This window comes from Grus americana, chromosome 2 (genome assembly GCF_028858705.1).
Source record: "Grus americana isolate bGruAme1 chromosome 2, bGruAme1.mat, whole genome shotgun sequence".
Classification (NCBI taxonomy): Eukaryota; Metazoa; Chordata; class Aves; order Gruiformes; family Gruidae; genus Grus; species Grus americana.
In genome coordinates, this window is record NC_072853.1 from 160,504,156 (window position 1) to 160,531,308 (window position 27,153).

Genomic DNA, 27,153 nt, shown 5'->3' on the forward strand with positions numbered 1-27,153 from the left:
AAATATCAGGAATAGATGTGCAAAAAGTCCTTGTTTGCCTCCATTTCCAAACAGAGGGGACTGGAAAGCAGCCTTTCTGTAAGCAAAATGTCTAATGGAATTTTGAGGAGGTTTTTTTTATAATCAAAATTTCTGTAGGATTGGTTTCTGTAGGATTGGGTCCTCTCTTCAGCTTTGATATGTGTGCGTGCATAGATGCATAGCTACAAACGATTGCATGTGTTTGTACAAATGCAGACAGCACTGCTGGGACGGGATCCATACAGGGGCCATATGCTGCAACAAGTGAGCAACTGCCAAAGAGGGAAGGTGGAGTCCCACACTTTTCTCGTTTGTATAAATAGCTTCACATTTTGCAAAGGTGGGTGGAATGGCAGGACTCACACACACACGAAAACAGAGTCCTTCAGCATAGGCAATTGTGTGCATGTGGTATACTGCAGTGTAATTAAATGCAAGCTTTTCCCGGTTACTGCTTCTTTTGAGAATGTTCTTGTAGAGTACCAAAGGATATACAAATCATAGAAATGCTGAAGTTTTATTAGGATTTTATAAAATAAGACCAAAATGTTAGCTAGCAATAAAGCGCTGTTATTGCAATTACAATGTCTGCTGAATGCAAAGAGCGCTGTTCCTAATTCATGAGCTAATCTTAAAGAAGGTTGAAAGACCTGCCTCTGAGAAACCCAGACCTGTAGGGATTTCAGCCTTTCTGCAGCTGAATCCAGAGTTAAAATTTTTTTAAAGGTTTGGGCTGATTTGCAAAAGAATCTTGAAGAAATATATAAATTCTTTTTTTCCTCAGTTATTAAATGTCTTGATCATTATCTATTGTGTTAAGCAAACCTTCCCTATTCCCCACTCTACCACTCACTCTTGGTTTTACAGGAGACTACCCACGAGACTACCCTGACTTTCACAGTATTGGGAAATACCACCATCATGATGCAAGTTGTGGGTCCAGCTAACCACTTTTGTTTGTCTGAACATGGACTAGAAGCCTGCATGCTGCACTTTATCCCATACATGCCCAAAATTATTCTCTGTAGAAATAAAATAACATAGCATAGCCTCGCCTTGCCTAGCCTAGCCTAACATGATGTTCAGCACTGGGTTTAGAGCACCTCTGCATTGCATCCCTTGGTGTTGCACTGCAAAACAGGCCTTCAAAACAAAAGCAAAATACTTAGAGAGTAATGTTTTCCCAGCCAGGGAGAGGGCTTAGATAGACAGGTACAAGTAAGGAATTCAGAGATAAAATTCAAAAGGATATTTGTACTAGCAGGACAGTGTCAGGGTGGACTCCAATATTACATTCAGAAGGAAGACTTAAAATGAAATTGCAGTATTCTCAAGAATTGTGCTCTGCCTACGTGTGCTGGGTTGGCTGGGACAGAGTGAATTTCCTTCCCAGTAGCTGGTACGGGGCTGTGGTTTGGATTTGTGCTGCAACCAGTGTTGATGACCCAGGGATGTTTTCGTCACTGCTGAGCAGTGCTGACACAGAGCCAAGGCCTTCTCTGCTTCTCACCCCACCCCACCAGCCAGTAGCTGGGGGTGCACAAGGAGTTGGGAGGGGACACAGCCGGGACAGCTGACCCCAGTGACCAAAGGGATATTCCATACCATATGATGTCATGCTCAGCATATAAAGCTGGGGGAAGAAGAAGGAAGGAGGAGGACACATTCAGAGTGATGGCGTTTGTCTTCCCAAGTCACTGTTACGTGTGATGGAGCCCTGCTGTCCTGGAGATGGCTGAACACCTGCCTGCCATGGGAAGTGGGGAATGAATTCCTGGGTTTGCTTTGCTTGTGTGTGCAGCTTTGGCTTTACCTATTAAACTGCCTTTATCTCAACCCACGAGTTTTCTCACTTTTACTCTTCCGATTCTCTCCCCCATCCCACCATGGGGGGAGTGAGTGAGCGGCTGCGTGGGGCTGAGCTGCCGGCTGGGGTTAAACCACGACACCATGCCAGACTGCATCACCTTGCTTGAGAGATTTCTAGTGAAGAGGGTTTTATTCTTTTTTTTTCTGATGCCACTCTCACAGTTGGCAGCAGCTCCTCATCTCATGAACATCCACAAAACTGCTTTGCCTCCTTCATTCCTTGTCCCCGTCCCTTCATTGCCTCTCGTTCAAATATCCATCACTTATTTTTCAGTTTGGCTGTCAAAGGATAAACATTTGTTTTCCCAGTGAGCTATTTTATGGCAGGTAAATGCAGACTCTGCTGCTCCTTTTGGACTTCTCCATCTTCCCCACTCCTACCTTGTTGGGATGTGCTATCCCCAGCCAGGATTAGTTATTTAATACTTTTTACATTTGTCAAGCCAGCTTCAATGTCTCACTTAGCACTGGCTGGTGGGAAATGCCCGTGGAATGAGCCTCCTGTTACCCTCTGCCATAGTGTGTCCTCGTAACAAGCTCCAGGGCCAGTGGCCCAAGAGAAGACTGACTTAGCTGCTGCCAAGCCACAGCAGCAACCTAAGCTATCTGATTTTACCCTTGGCAGAGTCTCACCATGAAGCACTCTGGATCCGTAATAAAACCAGAAGCAGTACTGAGCTGAGAGTTTTTGTATTTGCATGTAGGACACAGTTCTGAAATGTCAGCAGGGAAAAAAAACAACCCAAACCCAGTTTACCATCAGATCGGGTAATTAGAAATCTCAAAAAACATGAACATTTTAGCATATTCATAAGTTTTAAGCACAGAGACTCTCTCAATGGTGCTATTTGGCGTTGTTGCTAAGTACATACTAATAACCACGTGATTTATGTGTATACATGCACACACATACATATCCCAAACTGAGAATGTCTTTGTGTACGCATATACAAATATCAACACAGAAATACACTTGTAAATTTTATTTACAACTGAATGCGGGTATTTCACATTCCCACTTCATACTACAGCAAATAGAAAATCATCATAATAACCCATATGTACTCGTGTCTTCCTAAATTAGAGAACACTAACTACAGGGTCTCAGTGCTCAGTACACCTTTTCTATCTAGGCACTTACCTGGACAACAGCACTGCAGTATCTATAGTCATAATAGTCATCAGTGAATTTATGTGTGATTTGCTCTATGAACAAGTGGGAGTAGGGTTCAGCAGAAGACCTAAATGACGTCTATAGTGGAGCCCACAATTGAAACCAGAGCTGCTAAGTCCTCACCAGATACCGCTCTGACCATCCTTATAAATTAATCCTTATTAGATGTGGTCACATAAAAGGAAAGTCTTGTGACTTAGACTGTATTTAGGACTGTACAGGTATGTTTACGCTTCTCCCCACGTATCCATCTATATGGAATCCTGCTTTTCGATGGAAGTGGTACTCATGGTCTCATTTATGCAGTGCGAGCCACTGACAGCTTCTTGAAGCCCACAAGTATGGCTGTAGGAATCTAGGCTTCGACCTACATTTTTGAAAAGTCTGGGACTGCACTTTAATAAAATAGCTGGTGACATCTCCATACCTAATGGGTAAGGGATGATATTTGTCACTGCAAGAAAGTGGTGCCTGATGTGAGTACAGTCCACAGACCATGCCCCAAAACATCTCACAGATGAACTGCACTGTCCAAAGGTTTTAAATCTGAACTCTAGTGAAAGTAATTTTAAAAATGATCCTTAATTAATTTTAACCTTAATTAATTTAATTACTTAATTACTCTGGCATAACCATGTGCCACTTACATTTACATTGAAAACTTCAGGACAGAATGAAATAAACTGAACATAGCATGACAATAAATAACCAAAACGGTAACATAGTGATTGTTTCACTCATTTTCAAATTAACTCAGTGCAGTCCTGTATTTCTTGATTTATCACTGTCTCCAGTCTACCACACAGCAGGACTGTGGAATAAGAATTGTGTCAGGGAAGGCGGCCCAGATCTGCTGAACTGCAGGTCAGTTCACTCGCTACAAGCTGGAAATTTCTGCCGCACAACTTCCACCTCGTTTTTCCACTTTGCCATCCTGCGCTCTTTCTGTTTCCTCTGGTTTCATTTCTCCCTTGCCTCTGTTCTCCTCCTCAGCCCTGTGCTCTGTCCTGCTGTCCCCTAGAATCACTCACACGTATTCATCCAAGAAGGAGCCCCTTTTCTTCTCCGCCACGTCCCTCTGCAGGGGACCTTCTGCCACCTTCTGTGTTTTGCAGCTCCTAACCCTTTCTGACACTGAATTCTCTTTTCTATGTCTCATCTCTCATTCGTTTGTCTTTTTGTATTCAAATCACAATCTTCTAAGAGCCATGAAACATTATTTCTACTCCGTAAGTAGTCATGGAAATTTACAGGGCTGTATAAATATGTAATAATCAATAATCATAATGATATCACATTAAAATTCAAGTCTACAACCTCAGCAGCTACTGTAAGAGAAGTAATTTACAGAGGTTACATGCACAGAACTTTGCTGAAACTTGGTAAGGGGATTAACTTAGAGAATCCTTTGTTGGGAAGTTACTAATTATTTGCTGTGGTTAAATGCTATCTGGCACAGAGTTATCTGGAATTACTTTGTAAAGCTGGAACACTATGGTCTGATTTAAAAATCAATCCAGCTGAATGGGATGGGATTTAGGTGCCTAAACATAGGCATGTAATGCCATTCTAGATGCTCTCAGATATGCCACCCAACTGGAGGTGCTGCTCCACATGGCATGAACTTCAGGAATTCCTGTGTCCTAACTGACTGCCCTGTGTAGATGTCTCTTACACCCTGGCACATCTAAAATGATGCTCCTCATCTATGTTTAGGCAACCAAGTTTCAGCCTTGTACCTTCAGCACAGCAGCCCTGATCTTAGAATCTGAATGTAAAACTCTAAAACAATCTACCCAAGAACGGCCTTGAACCCATCTCACATCAAGCTAAAGAACAGGAGGGATAATTCCTTTGATGTTAAATTTGCAGTCAGTTTGCAATCCCTTTACACTTGGAAGTGTAAAATTACAGAAGAACAGAATGGAAGTGAGTTAAAAGTTATAAATACCTGGTGTCAGGAGTATAACAGAGGTGACAATCAGGGAGCAGATAACGAGAATAACAAGTAAGGCAATTGCAATTCCTTTCCAGTTTCTTTGAGGAGGATTACTCCCCACCAGCTCCTAGAAACATCAAAGGAAAGTGAACATTTAGAAAAGGCACTTAGACAAGGAAACAAACAGCAGAATCCAGACAGCAATGTATGTCCGCAGAACTACACCATGCACCCTGCGACCATGGGAGGCGAAGCCCCAAATACAATTCATGCCGTTATAATACGTTGAGGTATTAATTGAATCCACCCCAAGCCATACTACAGAATGAACAAATGCAGTGCACCCATAGGATGCTCGGTAGTGAAACCCACATTCCCCATCGCCTCCTCGCATACGGGCACCAGCTGCCCACACCAGCACTCATCCAAACTCACTTATCAAAAGCCAATTTCCTACCAACCCTCATTAAGTCTGAGAATAAAGAGCTTTACAGTAACTTTCAAAAGACTTTTATAATAAGATGCCAGAGAATAATACAGGAAGATAAATAATTCACAGGGTCATGTATGGAGATAAAATCAATAAGGATATCCCCATGGTGAATTCTTCTGCTTTCCCAGAAAACATCACATCTCCTCAGGCCATCTTGCATGCATTCCTAGCTTGGTAGGTCTAAGGACATGAAGACAGGCTTAACATCTAGCATATACATTAAATTTAATCACATCCTTAAAACTTCAGAATAAAAGCTCCATCACTATTCTCTGATTAGCTTTGACTTCACTGTGGTTGTACCATATGTTCTGTCTACAAAGTATACAGCACCTCTGCTCTTGAGACCAAGGTTTTTATGAAGTGCTGTGTTTGCATTCACAAGATCTTAAATATTTATTGCACTTTATCCCTTTCATGCTTTTTGCTGGATTCTCCTTAGCACTGTGCATTAAATGTGATTTCATGCATGCATGGAAGCATCCCCAGGAACTGTATGAAATATCAGTGTGCTCCACTTTCCTGGAAGGCTGAACTCACTCCAGGGATCTGGCCTCACAGCCAGAACAAGTCTGGATGCTCCTCCTCCTTGCTGACCTCACCAGTTTAGAATTTTTGCCTCATTTTCTATATCATGAGGGATGGTGGGTCTAAGACAGACCTGCTGGTACTTCTTTGAAAGATTCTTCTTTTTTTTTCTTTTTAAATTTTTTCAGGAAAACAAAAAACTCGATGATAGACTAAGTTCTTCTGTAAGTCCGAGAGATTGCTTCACTTAATTAGTCTAAGTTTTTCTTATACACAGCAACATGACCTGAATGGGCAGGTCACACAAACGTCACAGGTTTTTTTATTTCAGAAAACACTGGAAAATATTTTTCAACTTTTTCCATACCAGGAATCCATTTCACAGAAAAAGATAATGTTGAGACTCTCTTCCTATATGTTTGGAGATTACAAAGGCAATAAATCTGCAATGGAAAGCCAGGTTTGAGGTATTAAACATCTGAAGTAGCATCTGAATTTCATTATTTATTCTAGTTCTGGAAAAGACATGATGGTTCTCTTCCTTCTGGAAAAGAGGGGTAGAGGTTAGCACCCCCTCCTCTCCTCGCCTTCCCCTCATTTGTACTTGGCTTCCTATTTGAAATGAAAATAATTATAAGGAACAAATTTATAGTTAGTTATTCTTACTGGAGTAAAATCAGAAAAGTAGGTCAGGAGCCTTGAGAAATGTGATTTTGCCGACAAGCGAAAAGAAAGAATATAAATATTTGCATTTTTATAGTATCTTCACCCCAAGCACCAATACAAATATTAATTAATTTAGTCTTCTAACACCTTTTTTAGGAAACTGTTATGGTCCCCGTTTTTCAGGTTATGCAAATAGGCTCAAAAGACAGTCTGTGACTTTCCCAGGGTCACACACAAATTGAGAAATAAAGCCAGGAAAAGAGTCCAGGTCTTCTTAGTAAGTGACAGAAATATCCTTCCTTTCACAGCAGGGCACGGTGGGACCTGGAGGGACGACGGGAGAACTGGGGAGAGGCAGCCGTGAAACCACAGTGCTTCTACCCAGCCAAGCCCTAACAGCATCTGAAGGGCAGAGGTAAGACGCAGGCAGAACTGCAGGCACAGTCACGTTCCTGAAAATAATCTAGCAACCTTCTCCCCCCTAGAATGGTCATAAGTTTTAAAATTTGAAAAAAAAAAAAAGAAAAAAAAAAAAAGTTCACAGACTTGAATTAGATCTACAAACCCAGATGTAGTTCAAAAGCTTAATAAAACCTTGCACGAGGTGAGGTTTCCTCATTCAGAGGTCCCAGTGTGATAGAAATCCACATACGTGCTTAAGCTTTCGGGATATCAATACTTCCACCGAATCCATTATCATATCATAGTCCCATTAATTCTTCAGTCATCCAATCAATATTTGAGCAAAATCACGACAAAATAAAGACTGGGAATTTCTAGTGTATCAAGAGGAGGAAAGCTATTCATAAACAAAACTTTGGGGTTTAATACACTGCAAGGAAGCAGAAAGGAACGTTTTCACTTTATTTTCAAAATTCCATCAGGAAATTTCCCCTGATAAGAAGCAAGAAGAGATAAATGACATTTCAAAGAAAGGTAAACAGCTTTATTCAGCGCAGGTTTGTAAAGCAGTTTTGTTCTTCTCAGTCATTTCGATGGAATCACTTATAGTAAATCTGCTGCACACACATCCTACCATACATATGCTAACACCGACATCTGAGATCTCTGCTATCTGTATCTCTTTTCATTCCAGAGGGATGTTGCTGTGTCACTGTGACCAGCTTTTACATCCAGGGGATTACAGCCTCACTACCGGTCCCCGATAGCCCATGCCCTTGGCAGCAAACTCCCACCCCTTCAACAGGAGTCCCCACAAGTGGACGTCAGCTGCCTATTCACATTGCTCAGGAAAGCCTCTGTGCTTGGGACCGAAGCCAGGAAGGTGTTTAATTAAGCCCTAGGCAGGTACAGATTCAAGCACGAAAATAATGCTCTTGAAGTGGCACCTCAAAGGGTTTGTTTCCAGCGCACAGCGAAAAGCTGTAATTTGCCCATTCTTGAAAGATCCCAGGTTGCCGATGTAAATACAGAGATCTAAACCAACCAGCAAGCAGATACCCTTCGTGACCCATGGCTGTTAACCCTAAAGATACCACTTTGGTTTTAATACTCAAATCTGAGCGTATTACACAAATGGACATAAACCAGGCACGCAGAATGTCTGGTCTGACAAAATGATTCTACTGAAAACAAACATTAAAACAAAGTCACTCTGCTTCTCATGAAGAACTAATACAACGCCTGCATGACCTCTGCAAGCAAGCTAAAGCCCTTCAGCCTGTTTTTTCTCCTTTTTCCCTTTGCTGTTTGTTTTCCACCCCCTTCTTTCTCTTACATAAAACCTTGATTGGTTTTGGATTAGGAAAGTAAAACAGATGTTACCACAGGTTTTAACATAAGCACACTTCATTGATGCTGCATATTAAAAACTGTAAATGTTATCATTTTCTTCTTCATTTATGATTGAAAAATAATGCTACCCACCTGTGAAGTTGACTTTGAGGCCATAAATCTAGACATCTATAGTATTTTAAGACTCTAAAATACAGATCTGTGATGGCATATTTTCCTGCCTGTGAAAGAATCACTGTACTGACACGTTGTGGACGAAGGCTGGATATGCTCCAATCCAAGATGCTGTCAACAAAATTATTTCTGGCATGTTTATTTGAAACCTGCCAAAAGTCTGCCAGCACGGTGGCCATATTACAATAATATCATAGCTTCTTGAAACAAAACCTCATCAAGCACAACTTCTTTTTTTTTTTTCATTAGCCATGTCTGTATTGCTAAATGAAAGAAGGACAATATAGACATCGCTTGTCAAGTATTGGTATTATTTAATCTAAGCTATACATCCTGGACCAAAATCTCTGATGGATCAATGCAGGGATGGTCACGGTGGGCCTCTTAGTCCTTTTCGACATGGAGTTGCGCTTTTGTGCAATAACAACAAAACCTAGATGTGTTATCCTGGAATATATACATTCCAGATACCTGTGCGGTACGTGAGGGCCCTTGCTGAAGCAGGTGACACTGGGCCACGGCTGCAGACAGGAGGCTGAGCTCTAGTCTCAGTTACCCCACTGTAAATCAGAAAGAAAAGGAAAAGAAAAAAAAGAAAACCCACAAAATTAATGATACGACACAAAAGCAAGTGCAAGATGTTTTATTGGCTTCAGAGGAGGCAGGATGGGGTTTATAGCAGTGGTTTTGTCTGGGTTCCATACTTGCCATTCTTGCAAGCTCTGCTTCTTACTGGTTTTTTATTTGTTTCTAAATTTTAGCTAAATAACCTCCTATGATGTTCAGAGGAAAAATAATCTTGCTGTTAATTAGTTCTTTATAATACAAAATTGCAGCAGATTAAAACTGCTAAACAGTACAACAAATGAGATAAAGAATGGGTAACATACAGTTAGATTATTAACCTTGTGTTGCAAAAAAGAAATATTAATTGCAATGATCATGGCAGTAAACTATGGCAGTGGTTACAGCAGGAGGTTTGCTGAGACCTCTGCTTATACTGCTGATCGATACTGCCTTACTGTCTCATCGCACTCCTCCGCCTGTCTGGATCCTCCTCTGCTCTCCTGCCTTAAATTTAGGATGGAGGTTCTTTATGGGCAGCAATCATTCTTGGTACCCTGCCTGGCACAGTAGAAACCTCAATCACTGAAGAACTTAGGCAGTATCATAATACAGATAAACAATAATAAGCATGTAACTGCATCCTTCTCATCTCTGAACTCAAGCTGAGTTACTTTTGTTTGGTTTTGGGGTTTTTTAAAACTTATTTTCTTTCCTTTCCTTCTCCTCCTGACTCACCTCCCGTCCCTCCTGCTGCTGCAGACCACCCTGAGCTGCGCTCCAGCTGAAGTGTGATGCTGAATAGCAATGGGTTTGCAGATATACTCCAAGAGCCTGAGGCTACACCAAACTCAGCTGTTCACATGCTAAAGGTGACACTTTAGAGTGAGGAATGAAAACTTAGTCTGTTTTTACAAATGAGGCATGGTGTGTATGTTGGGCTTTCCTGCAAAACCCCAACTGAAAGATTCAGAGGGATAAAACCACCCTGCCTGTCGTGGTGATAAAAGACAACTATGTTATATTTTTCTTCATCTCCTGGTAATAATAAATGCTTTTACTAATAGGGACCAATGACTTAATAACAGTTAATATCTTTGCTGTCTACTACCCAGCACTGTGAGAAAAATCTTTTACCCTGCACAGAATGCAAGACGCTATCCTGCCCCGCATTTCTGGGAGGCTCTTTTTTATGAATGTCCTAAAGCCACTCCTTTTGGCCCTGTAGTTCCATCTCCTCTCACAATTTTCACTCAGCTCTCTGTAAAAAATAAACCTTGCATATTTTATGCTTCGATAGAGCTCAGTCTCACATGTTTCTATTACAAAGCCAACAGGAGAAAACGAATGCCATCTGCACCTTACACCTAAGTGTTAGCTTTAACAGATGATGGGTCTTCCACAGTTTTAGAGCAGAAGGCACCAGATCCTCAGCTAGCATTGACTGACACAGATCATTGGCTCCACTGGAGTAAAGCCAGTCTGCGTCAGCTATAAATGAAATCCAGTGCTGCTTCTAAATTAAAAAGAAAAATCTGTAAAAAGATCTAAATACAGTAATATCTGGAATTCCTAGCTGTACTGTATTGCAGAAATGGATATTTAATAACTTCTCATCATTTTTATGAGCATTATGATGAAACAGTTTTGGATCACCTCCAGACCTAACAGCACTAAAAGATTAATTCAGCATCTCTGTATTTTGAACTGGCATCTCACGTGACTTTTGTACCCAAGTATAGTAACCCCACTGCAACATCCTCCTACCCCCTTACAACGTATAAATAAGCAGCGCTGCCATTTGAAACGTTCCCAAATTATTCCTAGTGCTTAGGGACAGAGTGACTGCATGGAATTTCCAAAATAGACTAGAAGTTGGGAACACAGATTCTGAAATCCTGCCAGGAGTCTATTGTCAAGGTGACAAAAATTCAAGCTGCGAACACCAGCTGGACCTGTTGCACTACGAGTGGCTCCAGCCAAGGGCATGGCCATCTTCTGACTCACGGCCAGGAGAAAGGAGATGGCAATATTGTACGTGTGTACGACACACGACATATGCGATTACAGATACTTTTAGCCAAGAACTGTGATGGTCTTGATTTAATGTCATCTTATTAATCTTCTTCACTTTCCCACCATCAGTTTGGTTCATTCATCTGCTGTAACCTAGATGTTTTTATAGCACCTGGCGCAGTGGGACTGCGAATCCTCACAGGGGCCCTTAGCTGCTACTGTAATTCAGTCATAATTAAAGATCCATTCCCAATAGTGACAGAGCCCATAAAATCAACAGCATTTCTTTGATTTTATTTCACTGTTTGATATAAGCACATACATTCATCCACTAAAACAGATCCAAATCATCTCCTCGGGTGAAATATCTGCCATGGCACCAGTAAAACTTAGTTTGACACTTAGAATTTTATTTCATGAGAGTCTGTGTTATCATCAGATCCGTGAAAAGGTTTGGCAAGCCCAAATGCTGCAGTGTATATCACTGATCGCAGGACCCCTGTATGCCACAGCACTTGCTTAACTCCAGTTTTTCCATGATAATGCTCTGACAGCCTGGCTCCCTCCAAACCGAGACACAACACACATGCAAGTCTTAAAACAGTTCATACCCATGCAGAAAGCATCTGCAAAAAGTCATGTTGCCAAGGCATGCCAGGAGGACATCTCTCTACTCTATTTCTTGAAGAATTATGATCTCAAGAAATGAGAAAAGAAGCTACTCCGCAAGATTTGAGAGCGGGCAGAAACCACCTCTCAGCTTTGTCGTCTCTCCTAATTCCAACAAAATGCCATTCTGCTTACATTTCTAAAAAGGCAATTACAATTTTTAGTGAAACTGTATTTCAGAAAAAGAAAATATCATTCAATTTATGACTCTGAACACCAAGGAAGAACTTGTGATAAGGGAAGTAGTGAGGTGTTTAATCTCCCTGGCTAGAAAGACAGCATTAGAAATTCTGTTTAATACTATATTTTACTAAGTCCTAGGCATTCTTTTTTTCTGTAATCTAGTTTGTGAATAATTTGTTTCTAAATGGTACAGGAAGGAAAACATGAGGTGAACAAAATTTAATTCCTAAATAATTTGTTTGCGAACAATGTGAGAAAGAGCCGTGAAGACAGCTGAGTTTTGAGGTCGCCATGCTGCAGAGACGGTGGGAAGAGGAATATGAAAACGGTGTGTACCATGGGGGGGAAGAAAATGGGTTTATCAATTTCATTTTGCACTCTCCTGAGGTGTCCATCAAACTCAGGATGCAGAAATTGCACTGCGTGCTAAGAAAGTAAAAATTACCTTGCCGGGTTACTTGCAAATACTTCTGTGATACAGTAATTATTATATGAATTCATGTGTGAATTAAAGCAGCTGGGGGCTAGGAGAGGGTCGCTCCTCTGTTGGTCGACATATGTAACTCTCATTAACACACGGTAAAGCTTCATGCACAAAGCTTTATGTGGGGAAATAAGAAAACAGAAAGAAAGAGAGAAGCACACTCAATACAACCTATCATGTCAACCACTATCTACCATTACTATCCGAAATTCAGCAGCTGCTTTCTGTTCCAAATACGTTTCTCTCATCATCACTTCATATAGGATGATGGGAGCAACTGATGTCATCTACCTGGACCTGTGCAAAGCATTTGACACTGTCTGGCATGACATCCTTGTCTCTAAATTGGAGAGACATGGATTCGATGGATGGACCACTAGCGAATAAGGAATTGGATGGATGGTCGTACACAAAGAGTTACAGTCAACAGGTTGATTCCAAGTAGAGATCAGTGACAAGTGGGGTTCCTCAGGGGTCAGTATTGGGACTGGCATTGTTTAACATCTTTGTCAGTGACATGGACAGTGGGATTGAGTGCACCCTCAGCAAGTTTGCCAGTGACACCAAGCTGTGTGGTGTGGTCGACACGCTGGAGTGAAGGGATGCCATCCAGAGGGACCTGGACAGGCTGGAGAGGTGGGCCTGTGCGAACCGCATGAAGTTCAACAAAGCCAAGTGCAAGGTCCTGCACGTGGGTTGGGGCAATCCCAAGCACAACTACAGGCTGGGTGGAGAACAGATTGAGAGCAGCCCTGAGGAGAAGGACTTAGGGGTGTTGGTGGATGGGAAGCTCAACATGACCTGACAATGTGCACTCGCAGCCCAGAAAGCCAGCTGTATCCTGGGCTGCATCAAAAGAGGTGTGACCAGCAGGTTGAGGGAGGTGATCCTGCCCCTCTACTCCGCTCTCATGATACCCCACCTGCAGTACTGTGTTCAGCTCTGGGATCCACAGTACAAGAAGGACATGGACCTGTTGGAGCGAGTCCAGAGGAGGGCCACAAAGATGATCAGGGAGCTGGAGCACCTCTCCTATGAGGACAGGCTGAGACAGTTGCGGTTGTTCAGCCTGGAGAAGAGAAGGCTCCGGGGAGACCTTAGAGCAGCCTGCCAGTACCTAAAGGGGCCTACAAAAAAGCTGGAGAGGGACTGTTTACAAGGGCATGGAGTGACGGGACAAGGGGGAATGGGTTTAAGCTGAGGGAGGGGAGATTTAGATTAGATGTTAGAAAGAAATTCTTCACTATGAGGGTGGTGAGGCACTGGAACAGGTTGCCCAGAGAAGCTGTGGATACCCCCTCCCTGGAAGCATTCAAGGCCAGGCTGGATGAGGCTTTGGGCAACCTGGGCTAGTGGAGGGTGTCCCTGCCCATGGCAGGGGGTTGGAACTAGCTGGGCTTTAAGGTCCCTTCCAACCCAAACCATGATTCTATGATTCTGTGATTTCAGATGAGGTTGCTGGCCAGCATGAGGGCTGCAAGGTGACAGCTCCTGAAGGTCCTGCAGCTGTGGGAGAAGTTGGGTAAACCAGATCAGAGAGAGGCTTGACTCCCCTGAGTCCTGGAGTTACATGGGGAGGTGACGGACATGGACAGACCAAAGGGCAAGAGGATGGTGTGGGATGGCACTGCAGGGAGGAGACTGCAGTGACAATGCAGAGCTTTTCTGGGGGAGAGAACATTTGATCAGAGCCCATAATAGTGGGATTTAAAAAGCAATGAAAATTACCTGAATCTTCATGATGAGACACAACATAAAATGCTTTTACTTACTCAACAAAGAAAAATGTCCAAACTAACAAGCATGTGATGATAAAATCTCTTTTGTGTGCTCACTAAAACACTTTCCGAATTCAGTAAAGAAACAGTAAAAATCACATATTTCTGTTCCCTGTGGGACTCAAGCAATGTGTGTTTTACATAAAAGTTGAGTTCAGCAGGAAAAAAAAAAAATCTCTCAAAGAAGCCAGTAGGATCTCACAAGAGAGCAAAGTTCTTCCGTTTCAAACCAGAACCTGCCTTTATTAAAGTCAATAACATTTTTAGTAGCATGTCTGAATCCTTTAATAATGTCCATATATCATAAATTAATCAGATTATGGTGCTGGATTTCTCAAGCATCTGTAAAAGGTGTGTAAAATGCAAACTCCAGAGTTATTCTGTATGCTACCATTCACAGATAATTTTTATACATCTTTTATGCAACTTTTATTTCAAGCACCAACCATTTACTGTTTTGAAAAATAGAAATTGTTTGATGTATGGATGTTTCAAAGACAACACTATTGCATTATTCATTATTGTAGCAATATTTATACTAAAATGCTAATTATCTTTTAGTTTTACCTTTAAGAGAATTTTAATTTTCTGTTGTTTCTAGGATCAAAGGCCAAAACACTCAAGTCATATTTGATGTGTGGTTCTCTACTGCTGTGTTTCCTTCTGTAGTATGTATCCAAGATTTTAATGGAAAACTATAGAACGAATATTCTTCTCTGATACAAATTTTAACAATGTTGAGCAATGGAAAAAAAAAAGTGTAAGTGTGGGCTTGTATTTTACAAGCTTTAAATGATTTTAAATGAAAAGACATTAGCAGTTCTTTGAGTAGGACACAGAATGGAAGCTTTTCTCTCCCAGCTAAGTACCCTTCCCTCCTGCCTGTACAGCCAAGATCTTTTTGTTTAGTATCTCTCCCCGTCTTCTCATCTGAATCTTCCAATCCTGATTTCGTAAGTACATACAAACCAGTAAATAAAGCAAATCAAAATCTGTTCTCCTGTCCCACGGGCAATGGGCAAAGCGTGCCTCTCACCCACAACAGCCAAACCCTCTTACGCTGCAGCGAGCATGACCACCCCGAACCCCAGTCTTCGCTGCGGCAGATCTGGGACAGCCTTGCTCGTCATGGGCCAATCCCATGCTGGGGGCATGCTAACAAATGCCACCAGTGATACCTATGCTTGGGCCCACGTGCTCCTCCAGGTTACTTCACCATGTAAGTGCAGCCCTAAGCTCCACCTGAATCCCAAATCCTAAGCCTAAGCTACAGCCCCCAGCTCACCCTCCGTTCTGCAATTCTCACTCTTAAGGAAAAGTGCTTGCTTGAGCTCACACCGTCACTCACGCAGAAGGAGCAAGGGACACAACCGTCTTTCCCATTTTTATAATGGTAACTATTTCTTGCTGGCTAGCAGCAACCTGAGCGTTGCTTGGATGATGAGGCAGGGTGCAGAATCCACAGGCTGTGACACTGTCCTCAAAATAGCTGGGAGACATCTCCGTTCTGCTAAAGGGATTTGCTTGGGCTATTCTCAGATATTCTTGAACCAGAAACCACTTCATGGATATCCTGATTTGATGTTCATGAAGTTTAAAAAAAAAAAAAAAGTCTTAATTCTCCCTGGCCTTTGTCCAGCTCTAGCTTAGGAAAACTGTGGTTTGAAGAATTACAGCTCTTCGAAGGGTACTCAGGCTTTTGGCGTTGAGATGCCAGTGGGCTGGCTCAGCACCGACTGCTGCTGTCAGGCAAAGTGACTCCAAGGTCTCCAAAGGTTTACGAGTCTTATGCTTGGTCTGTTTTAATTGATTTCTATTTTTACTAGGGTTCTCACAGCACATTACAAAGAGCTTTGCAAAGTCGTTTATTTTCATTTTCAAAACTTTCTGGGCGGCTGTAAACACATCCAGCAAACAGTAAGTCATTTTTCCTTGGGAAAGCAAGATGCCAACTTTCTTTCTCATACTGGGTTGTGTTAACTGTGGCACGACACTACAGCAGCATGACTCTTTGTATCAAAAAAACACTTTCCTTGCTCATTTTTCATTTGAAAGAAATATCCTTAATTCAATACAATCCTGAGACTCAGTAAGTGAATTACAGACTGGAACTGAGACATCCACCTTCCCAGTCAAAAAATAAAAAGCAAAACCGACTGACACACAAATTGCAATTTTTTTTTTCTCTATTTCATGAGGGTCAATGCCACCCAGCAGCAAAGCCACTGCATTACCATGATCATTTTTAATCTCCCGGCACAATTCGTGTTAGCATCTTAACAGCACTGACAAAAGCACCTCTTCTCCTGAATCATGCTGCTGGTTTATCTGTCTGCTTTTCACTGGCTTCAAGCCATAAAATTTCCTCTGTAATCAAAATTCTCTTTTTAATTTTGCAATTCTCCCACTTCTGACGTCAAAAGTGAGAGAGCGTGTGTTAGAAAGGTCCCCTTTTATTTGAAACTGAAGATAAATGTAGGGATATAATATTGATTTAAGCACGCTCTAGGATTTGAAAAGAGAAAAATCACCCAAGCAGACACAATGACTAGTGTGTGGCAGTTTCATTGCCTCCCATGAAAAACGCTCCAGCGATGGGAAGGAAAAAGGCAAGTGTCCAAGAAAGGAGCTGCTTCTCCACAACTCACCAACCTCTTATTCTCTCATGAAACAGGGGTTTGCTTCTGAAATTAAGGGATCTTAACAGACCCAGCAGGCAGAGAGAGAGATGTCCTCATTTCCCTACAGTGCTCAGCGGAGCTTCAGATCATCTTCTGATCTAAACACACCTAAAAAGGTCCTTTATCTTCATCTCCCTGTCCATCTCACTCACTTTTCAAGACTTAAAGACATCCTAAACTCATGTGATGCTGTAACAAACCTTCCAGTATAAATTTCCCCACCAAGTACCCTGTGGAGCCCTCTCACGCGGTGCTGCAGACACCACGTTGCACCGTGCACAGGCCAATGTCCTCAGAGGTGTTCAGATCCTTAATTCCCCATGGCTTCACCAGGAGTCGGGCACAGAAACACTCCTGAGGACCTGGGCCTTGGTGCCTTTCTTCTCCCTACCTAAATTCAAAGATAAAACTCTTCCATAACTAATGGAAGAGTTCAGAAGTGATCAGATATGTAGCACTGGGAGAAGGAAAATGATGGGGGCTGGGGCACCGGTATTTTTACAGAGAGAGAAGAGCATTAGCACAGCCAGGATTTCATTTACCATGTGAAAAATCTGTCCAAGGCAGAATGGGAACTCTACCAATTAATATACTCTACAGATGCGTCTCTCCAATAAGCAGAGTTACAGGGATCATTTTTCTTTGACACACACCATAAGGGAATGAAAAGGTTAATGTAGTGTATGTGAGTGCATTTTTAAAAATCAATTTAAGGGAATTTTCTCTGCTGTAAATTAGTCTCTGGCACCAGGGAAACCCATCAAACTGAAATTAACAAAAGGAACAAAAGAATTTAATTTAAAACTACATTGTGACTGTATTGCTCATTGGTGCACACAAAAAAATCAGCAACATACATTTCATTTTTACCTTCTTTGATTACAAAAAGGCTATTATCAGTGAAAGATAACGTTGAATCATAATTAGAAGCAGGACTCTCCCTCCTACCAGCCTGCACAGCTCAACGTTTTCTGTAATGCAATACAAAGTCATTTTGCTTAGAAATCCCATTTGTCAGCCCTCCTCATGTTCACCAGATTGCGACCCCTCTACCTCCGGTAGCACACACTTCTGTATACCCAGAAAAAGCAGGGTTTGACTGCTGAACACCAGACTTCCCATTCAGCAAGACCTCACATTGGCCGAGTTGCAGCTGAAGACATGAAGAAATCGAAGGGCAAAAATGATGAAGCTATTGGACTCAGGGTACCCGTATAGAAGATCTGAACCAAAGTTTTCAGGTTTCCACTCATTGTAACTGGCAGGAAAGCAAACCTCAGCTGAAATCCTGCTTTTTCAAGAGGGCTAAAACAGTTCCCATAACTTCACAGCATTGCCATAGGCTCTCAGTTCCCGATTATCTGACTTGCAATCTGTGGACTCCTCTCCCTGTCACAACAACTAAACATAGGGTATCTTCTTTACCTGGAGAGGACACCTAGCAGTACAGTGACATTCACACTCAAAGCTACAATAAGAACATGTCCTCGAGGTGATACAGCTCCACATGATGTTTCCCAAAATTACCATCAGTCAGAGCCCTTGTGCTTTTCTCAAGTGACATTTGCTGTCATCAAACTCAGGAACTGAAAGGTGGCGCTGAGGACAGCGAGATTTTGTGACATGTTCTGCATCAATGAAGTGAAGAAAGAATATGACACAACTGATGTGTGCTCGTACATTGGCCGCTGTGCTGGTTGCCAAAAGCTATCAGCAGCACAATGAAGGGACAGACAGGTCGTATGAGCTACTAAATCAGCTGCTTTATTTTCCTTCCACTTCATTGACATAAATACCTGAATTGTTCCCCTTGTGCATTCAACAGCTTTTCATCTGGTCCATCACTGAAACCTCCCGCTACAGAGTGCAGATAATTGTCAATGTAAAGAATCTCAGTTATTTAATGATGACAGGTGAATCTTCAACAATTGCCAAATGCCGCCTTGAGGAAGAGAGGCCAAGGCTGTTCTGCTCTTGGCATTTTTTGCTCCCGCAGTGTCCCCCACATTGCTGATCAGGCCCCACATTGCTCTGCCTGTCCCTTCACACTACTGTGGGATTTCCTACCTCTCTCTCCAGAAATTCTTCATCTGTTGGTAAATAATGTCAAGACTATATGGCTGTATAGAACTATAGTCTTTTATGTCTGACCAGGCTGCTATAGACCATTTATTCCCCCCTCTTACAGCTGGTTTGAGCTATTAATGAAGGAAGTGTCAAGTGCTAGTCTTTGGTTGCCAGGATAAAACACAATGTCAAAGCCACCATTTCACCTAAAAATTGAAAATAAACAAACAAGCAAGCAAGCCATGGTACTAAAATATTTGCAGTCATTTTTGTCACATTCATTTGGACAAGGGGAATGAGGGAGGCTGGATCAAAAAACCCCAACTGAAAACAATTTGACTTGCACAGATTCGTTCACTGCGTCATATTGCTACAGCAGAGAAGTATATATGCACAAATACACATGCAACCCCCTTTTTTCTTTCCATTTCTTGGCATGGGAAAGCAAAGACTCACCCTCTACACACGCGCATATTTAGCTCTGCACGAGAAGTCGGTTCTTTTTTACCCATTAGTTTTCATCTCCTTTGAAATGTGAAACAAGTTGTCCCTTTGTAAGCTGAGTGGAGCTGGGCCTTGGCTCCTCTGAAGAAACAGCTTGCAAGTCAAGAGCTGCAGCCCCTTCCCCGTTGGGTTGCACCAAGCAACAGTGGCAAACTGCAGCTGAGGTTCATTTCAGCTAATCCCCTCCTCATACGGTGAGGGACTATGACTGTAGTGAATAATTAATGAAAAATATGTCTGATCAGAAGTTCAAAAGAAGCAGAGGAATTGCAGAAGTAAAGGCTAGGAGGTTCGTTTGGTTGGGTTTTTTTTTCCTTTTCTTTCTTTTTTCCCATGGGCTTCTTTGGGCTGATGGGAGAAAAGAGACCCTTAAATCTGAAAGCACACCCCATCGCCATGGGTGCTCCCGAGAGCATGGTGGCTGTTGGTGTGATATATCTGCCCTGTGTCGCTGGTAGCTCACCAGGGCACCTGGAGCTATGCTGTATGTGAAACATGGATCTCAGTGCTACACTACCTGCCCGAGAAGCTGGGAGAGATGCTGGGGCAGTCAGCCTGGGCTAAGCTTCAGGCTCTTGCAACCACATGCACTTGGGACCCCGGTGAGCTAATTTAAAGGTAAGACTTGTGACAGTGACTGCAAAGCAGACATGCTCTCATTTACTTTTTAGTAGGAGGAGGATGGAGGAGGAAAAACTGCATGTTTTATGACCTCTCCTTGTTAGCAAGAAATATGTGAAGGCTGTGCCTTAGTGACCAACACTTTTTTGCAGCCTTCAAATAGAAAAGAAAAAGCATTTCTTTTTTGTACATAGTATTTTGCCTTCATAAAACATCACTATCATAGCCTTATAATGTAAAATGAAAAGTCATATTATTTTCAGGAAACCTCATAGCAAACTAATGGGGCGCTACAAACCTTGGATTGTTCTTTTTTTTAATTTTCTTGGAATGAATTTAACAAAAAAATCAGAATCTAGTTCATTCTCTTACATAACCCTTTGTGAAGGACTCTTAAAATTCACATCAACAGCATCTCATTTCCACTTTTACCTTAATTTCCATTTTGTTTAATGGCTTCGTCACTATTTATTTCTGATTTCAGTATTTTTTTCCCCTCCTGAGAGAGAGAAAAACTCCGCTGGGTATTATGACAAAGAGCTAGAATCTGCTTCTGTTGTGTTTCTGTAAAAAATATATTAACAAAAAAATTCCCTTGCAGGGAATAAGCCCAGTTCTACTTTTTTTCCCTGGGGTCCGGTAAGATGATTCCAGCGATGCTGAGCCCAGATGCACGTGCCGTGCGAGGAGGTACTCTCAGCACGAGTTATGCAGTCACACAGCACATCCCCTTTGCAGGCTGAACACATGAAGTGTAAAATAATCAATCTTCCAAGGTCTTAACAAGCCCCTGTGTTACAGACTGTACCAAGCAGTCAGCTTCTAGAACAACAAAAAATGTCTGGCACAGAGAGAAAAGACAGCTAGAAGCTTGTATTACATTTCTTTGTGGAATTACAGGAGGCACTTAACCTTTGCCCTATAACTTTTCATGGGAAATGACAACATTTGCCATCCAGGCAGGAAGTCATTATTCCCCATGGGAATGAAAGATGTCTCGATATAATCCTGATCCTTTGACAACAAGACTTCTGAACCCAGACACCCTCAAAAGACGAACCTACGAAACCTCCCTGCTTGGGTTCATGCTAAGCACGGACTTCCCAAGAGCTTCCTATATTCTACACCATCCACACTTTACATACCTCTTAATTACAACTAATTTCTCACTTACATTAAGCCTTACATTAAGAATTCAAATTCCTAAATGCATCCATTGCAGAAAAAAATACGTGGAAAAGCCCAAACGAGAGAAATGGCTAGAAAAAAATTAATTTGTATAGATATTTTCATACTTGTACCAGTTCAATTTTCTGATTTTGAACTAATCCATCTACCCATCAGTTGGTCACTCCATGGTAGAAGTGACTAACCACGCATGGTGGGACCCCACAGTACAGATCCAGTAACCGACAATTTGTTAACCTGACTTAGTAGTGATGCTAACCCCTTCATCTGCTTCTTCCTACCTCCTCACCGGTTTGTAGCTTTTGCTGCCGCTGTTCTCCTCATAGTTTTCTTCTTCATAGAGCGAGGAGATGGGACACCCTCACTCTAGGAACAGAGATGTGTGGGAAAAACGGAGGGTTTACTAGGTCATGTATACAAGATATTTGGGTAATTACATGGCAAGCAGGGCTAGGTTGTTAGAAGCCATTAATCACCCGATTGCCCTCAGTTTCCCTGTAGGCAATGCTCCCAAACATCTCCAAAAATTGATGCCCCAATTCTTAGACACCTCTCCATTTGAGATAGCACCCTTTATGATCCTTATTCCTGTGGGTTCCCTGCTCACATATAGCAAAAAAAAAAAAAAAAAATAAATCTCCCATGAGGGTTTTGAGGCACGAGAGAACCCTTTGAAGGTTAGCCTAACACACGAGAGGTTTGCTGGCCGGGGCAGAGAGCAAGGGTGCAGCTGCCCTTGTTCCTGCTCAGCAGGAGCGGCCAGAGCTCGCCCGCAGCACACCAGCCTCCCCGCTCTGCTCTCTGGTGCCAGCGATGTCTCCTCTGAAGCCGTGGCCAGATAACAAAACACATGCTCCGGCGCTGCAGCTGGTCTGGCATCCGTGCCCACAGGCAGCACATCTGCGGTGTGAGCAGCGAGGGGGGAGGGAAGGGCATCGTTTCAAGTAAGAGGAGCAGGCGGTTACAGCTAATCAACTGTCTTCATCGCCTTGTCAGGACAGGAGCATTTGAACTTGGCTTGAAGAATACCATGGGTGTGCTATTTGTTATCTGCTGTTCTGCGCAGGTAGATGTAATCTCCGTATATTTAATTAGCTACTGTTACTCTGCATGAATGGATAGCACATACAGTTCCAGTTTACCACTTTCACTATCAATTATTACAACATTTGTTGCAGAGGGAAGAAGAATCCCGTCTCCCTCTGCTGCTGCTGGAATGATCGCAGTGGTCACAGCAAACTGCCCGAGCATCTTTCATGGAGTCTGATTCGGGAAAGACCACTGCCATGGGTGCATGAGGGACCAGCAAGAGGTGGGGATGCTTGGCCTGCCTGATAATGGGGCTGTGCTTGGAATCAGCCTCCGGAAAAATGCTTCCCATGTCCATTAGAGTTGACATTTACCATAGTCCAGATGGCATGCATCACCCTCTGTGCACCATTTAAGCTCTGAGCTCAGAGGGATGGTGTGTGGTGTAGGGGGATGATGCGTGCGGTTCTTCTCAACTGCAAGTGTCATCCACGTGTGCATGTAGGCAATTATTTTTTTTTTTTATTTTAAGGGAAATATGGGCAATTAAGTAAAGGAATAGAAAATAGGTAACTTCCACAAAAGTAAAACACGACTCTATTATAGCTGGTTTTTGTTTGGCCATCTATGTTTTATTAACTGCACAGTGTGCCTTGGAGTATTGCTGATTTCTTTATCTAAATATAAATTTAACACTCTATATTATGGGCATCTCCTAAAATCAGCAACTGTATTTATTACTTGACTAAATCCTTTTGATACCAATTAAGAAATGCCGCTGTCAACTAACGCATGATAGTGCACTATGGCTTTTCTGCACTCCTCCATCCGCAGGAAAATATTGCAGGGAAAGGGCAACGGCTGCCTTTGGCCCCGCACGCCCCACAGCACTGCTCCGCTGCAGACCAACTCAGGACAGCATTTAGTGGGATGCCTTTCCGTATTAGGGAAACCATTTAAACCTGCGCTCAGTTCCTATGGACTTCAGTGGGGTGCAGCTATGAATGCTAAAGCACTTCTTAGATATTTTGGTATAAGATTTACCAAAGTAAACACTCGTTCTGCAGAGGAAGAGCCAAGATACAATGTAAGTATCTATAACAGGGGTGTCCCTTCCTTAAAGGGAGGATGACCGCCCTGTGCGCAAACTCCTGCATCACCTCCCCACAGCACCCAGCCCTCTCTACGCACGGTGTGGGAACCTGAGCCCCATTCATGGGGGTCTGACTCTAAGTGGATCTGGCCCTAAATCAGGAAAGGGAATTCAATATTATGGTGTTTCACATGCTAATGACTCAAGAATATAAACCGTATCTGACATAACATATCAAACATCATAACATATAAAACTTCATCAATATGGCAGAATATATCCTGTGTTTTCCTGCTTTTTAATAATTTTAATAAATCAGATTAAAATGATGCCACAATGTAACCATTACAAGAGAAGATTATCAGGAGTGTAAAAATAAGAAAACCAGCCTGCTATGGCACACCTCAGAAGACAAAACACAAAGAGGTGTTTACAAGGTTGGGTCAGAAAACAGAAACTCTAATGAGGTTTTGGCGATTGATAGGGTGGATGTAACCACTCCATTATACAAGGCAAACCAATGAAATAGTGATATGTTTCCTTGTCTTGCTTTAGCCGCATCTCAAGGGTGGTTATAAATAGTTAAGCAGCTATATCAGAATTCATCAGTTTTTAGAGAAAAATTAAACCTCAACATTGCTATCTATGATATAATGACTTACAAATCAGACCATAATTAATCTTGATATTAACCGCATACCCTTGTGGTGTATGATTTATTATGGGTTATTCATCTAATTTCTTCTATGGGTATTACTTCATGCACATACAATCTAATAACTTTCAATGCAGCAGCAGGTGCTACTTCATAACAAAGACATTAACATTTTTGGAAAAAAATACTTTTATATCAGTTGATCATACTCTATTTTCACTTCTCTAATGGACTTGATAATGATTAAGAATTAAACCTCAAATATAGATATCGTACTTCCATCTTCATCCTGACTGCATTTTCTTCACGTTTCATACTGCGTTTTTCTTATTTCAAAACCATGTTACACACCTATAGTTTCCCATACCTACAGCCTTCTTAAATGCACGCTTATTCAGGGAGGATAACATCCTCTATTGCTTCCTCTGTTTAGACAGTGAGTTCTCTGAGAGGTTTAAGCATTCCATCAGGCAGCTCCTTCAATTTAACTAACAAAGCTCTTCTGGATGACGCTGTAACACGTCGCAGGATACAACCATTAGTTTTATTTTGGTTCGTAGCTCTAAATTGTCTTTCTCCCTACATGAACTCCAGCTACTGCAAGACAAGTGGTGACTTACTCATCAAGGCAGCTATCAGAGATACAGTCCCTGAGATAGCCAGACTTGTCTTTGAAGGAATGTTTCCAGATAGAGCTAAAAGAGAAAACTCAACAGATCAAATAATTTGAAAAAAAATGCTTGGAAAGAAATGAAAAACTAAAAGCATTCCTGCAGCAGCCAAGAAACATACGGGGGAAGAAAATATAATGACCACAATTGACCACAACAGAGACATAACTATTCAGAAAGAAAATTTCCTATACTAACACCACTTAGAATCATAGAATCATATTCACGTCTTTACTCCTCTTTCAGATATTATTAATCCTCAGACTAATCATTCATTTATAGATGCCTCTAAATTCAGCCAGCCTCCCAGTGAGGTAATGGGATGATTGGATACTTTGGCAATTACTAGAAGAAACACTGCAGCTTCTAAAGAAGAGGGCAATGTTTCGGTTGGCATTGCATGGGTAGGGTGAGATGCTGGCACAAGACATACTATATATCCACAACAAATAAAACCGAATCTACCAGTAGTGACTAGCCTTCTGCTAATAACCAGATTTTCAAATTCTCAGCAGTCTTGACAGCGGCCGCTAAAAGTTCCCATCAAAATTATGATCTCCCTGTGTTAGGAATTGTCCTGACCTTCATGTAAAGAGATTAATTAAAAGAAGCAGTGTTGACCTGAAAGCCTCTGTTAAGCAGATCACTGTTGACAACCTGAAATGTTTTAGCATCGTTAGTGTACCTCTGAGACAGCCAGCAGCCGAAAACCACGATGTTCTCTGAAATTGTTAAGGTACTCCTCCCACCCCTGTCTGTAAGAAAGTGCTTTCGGAGTCTCCCTCTACCTCTACATATTGACACAATGTCAGAGAGTTAATTTGTTAATATGAATCAAATTCATGTGAATTAGGATGTATTTCAAGAAACTCTGTCTTCTGGCACTGAATCCTGTCTCAAGACAATGCCCTGCAGCAGATTCACCCCTAATATTGCAGTGTTCTGGCCACAGTAAAAAGCAGCTATGTTCACCATATGTTTACCGGTTAAACAAGATTCTTGCACAGATGTGATGGGTATCTCCTTTGAAATAGGCAATGGGCTACCACACGGACGCAGAAGTTAGAAGCAGTGAGTCCGCCACCAAAGTCCGAGCAGGTGGCACAACCTGCCGCAGCGAGCGATGCACATTGCTCCGCAGCTTAGCAGCGTGTGCTCACGCATGGAAATCAGGCGCTGCGGCCGAAAGTTACTCCTTCAGGTGCAAACCCACTAGCTTTCCAAATTGCTGGAAAGTCACCAGCCAGATCCATGCTAAGATAACAGCTGTCTGCACATGATGCCCTTAGAAAGCAGCTTTGCCGTGCTGTCACTGTGAATAACAGAAAACTGCTTTAGTTTGGTCTTCCATAATCATTCTCAGCTGTGCTTCAGAGCTTCAAGATCTAGTCCTGTTGGTGAAATTCAATCAGGCTTCACAAAAAAAAAAAAAAAAAAAAAAATTAGTCATTAAACTTTTAGATAAACAGATCTAAGCTAAGAACAAAGCTGCACCACTACTCCAGTGAATTTCAGGATTAAAGAAAATCAATGTACTGTGTCATATTCCTGTAAAATATTATCTGCAGTTTAGCTTGCTGTCTCATTTGCACAGGAAGTTAAAATTTAGTCCAGTTTTCAGTGACTGCTATTATGGTAGAAACATTCAAAAAAAAAAGAGTAAAAAATATTCACCTTCCATACAAGGACGTTTCTTTTTACAATAGGTGGCCAAGTAATGCCCTGACTTTTTGGAGTGGCTCAGGAGGCAGAAGCCCTGGGTCTGAACAGCGTCCCAAAGGGGAGGCAGCACCGAGGCACCTGCCTTTTATTAGACATCTAACATAGCAGTGCAATGACAATTTTCATTTGCAATCAAATAAAAATTAGTCAAGCTATTTTTCACTTGCTATCTTTGCTTTCCATGGGTTTTTTTTTTTTTGCTTTCAGGGATATCTCAGGGCAGGGAAGAGAGGAAGTTTTGGGGGAAGAAGAGAACGTTAGAGTTTGCAAGCGTTCCTCTGACTGGTGGTATCTTACAAACCCCGAGTGTAGAAATAGCACAAGTGGGTTTTGCTCTCTCTTCTAAAGCAGATTCTTGTCATTCTTAATAAATGTTAATTTCATCCCACTGTGTCTACAAGGTGATTTTCAAATTCCTGTTGATTTAATAAAGAACTTAGGTGTTCAGCACTTGCAAAAACAGTGCCGTTTAGATAGACACCTTCAGACAGATTTAGGTATTTGACCTGAAGAGTCAACATTTGCAGTACTCCAGCAGGATTACTTAGGCTTTCAGGGCAAACTTCTGCATCGTCAAATGTGCTGCATGCTGTGCTAACCTGGATCCTT

The 27,153-nt window shown here is 42.0% G+C and overlaps 1 protein-coding gene across 4 annotated transcripts in view; it reads right to left on the reverse strand.

Moving 5' to 3' along the window:
- DPP6 (dipeptidyl peptidase like 6) overlaps positions 1–27,153 on the reverse strand; it is a 508,492-nt gene that overhangs the window by 178,189 nt on the left and 303,150 nt on the right. For all 4 annotated transcript variants that reach the window (XM_054818789.1, XM_054818787.1, XM_054818788.1 and 1 more), the window contains exon 2: positions 5,016–5,130. In XM_054818789.1, the coding sequence (XP_054674764.1) occupies positions 5,016–5,130 (115 nt within the window). The remainder of the gene's footprint in view (positions 1–5,015; positions 5,131–27,153) is intronic.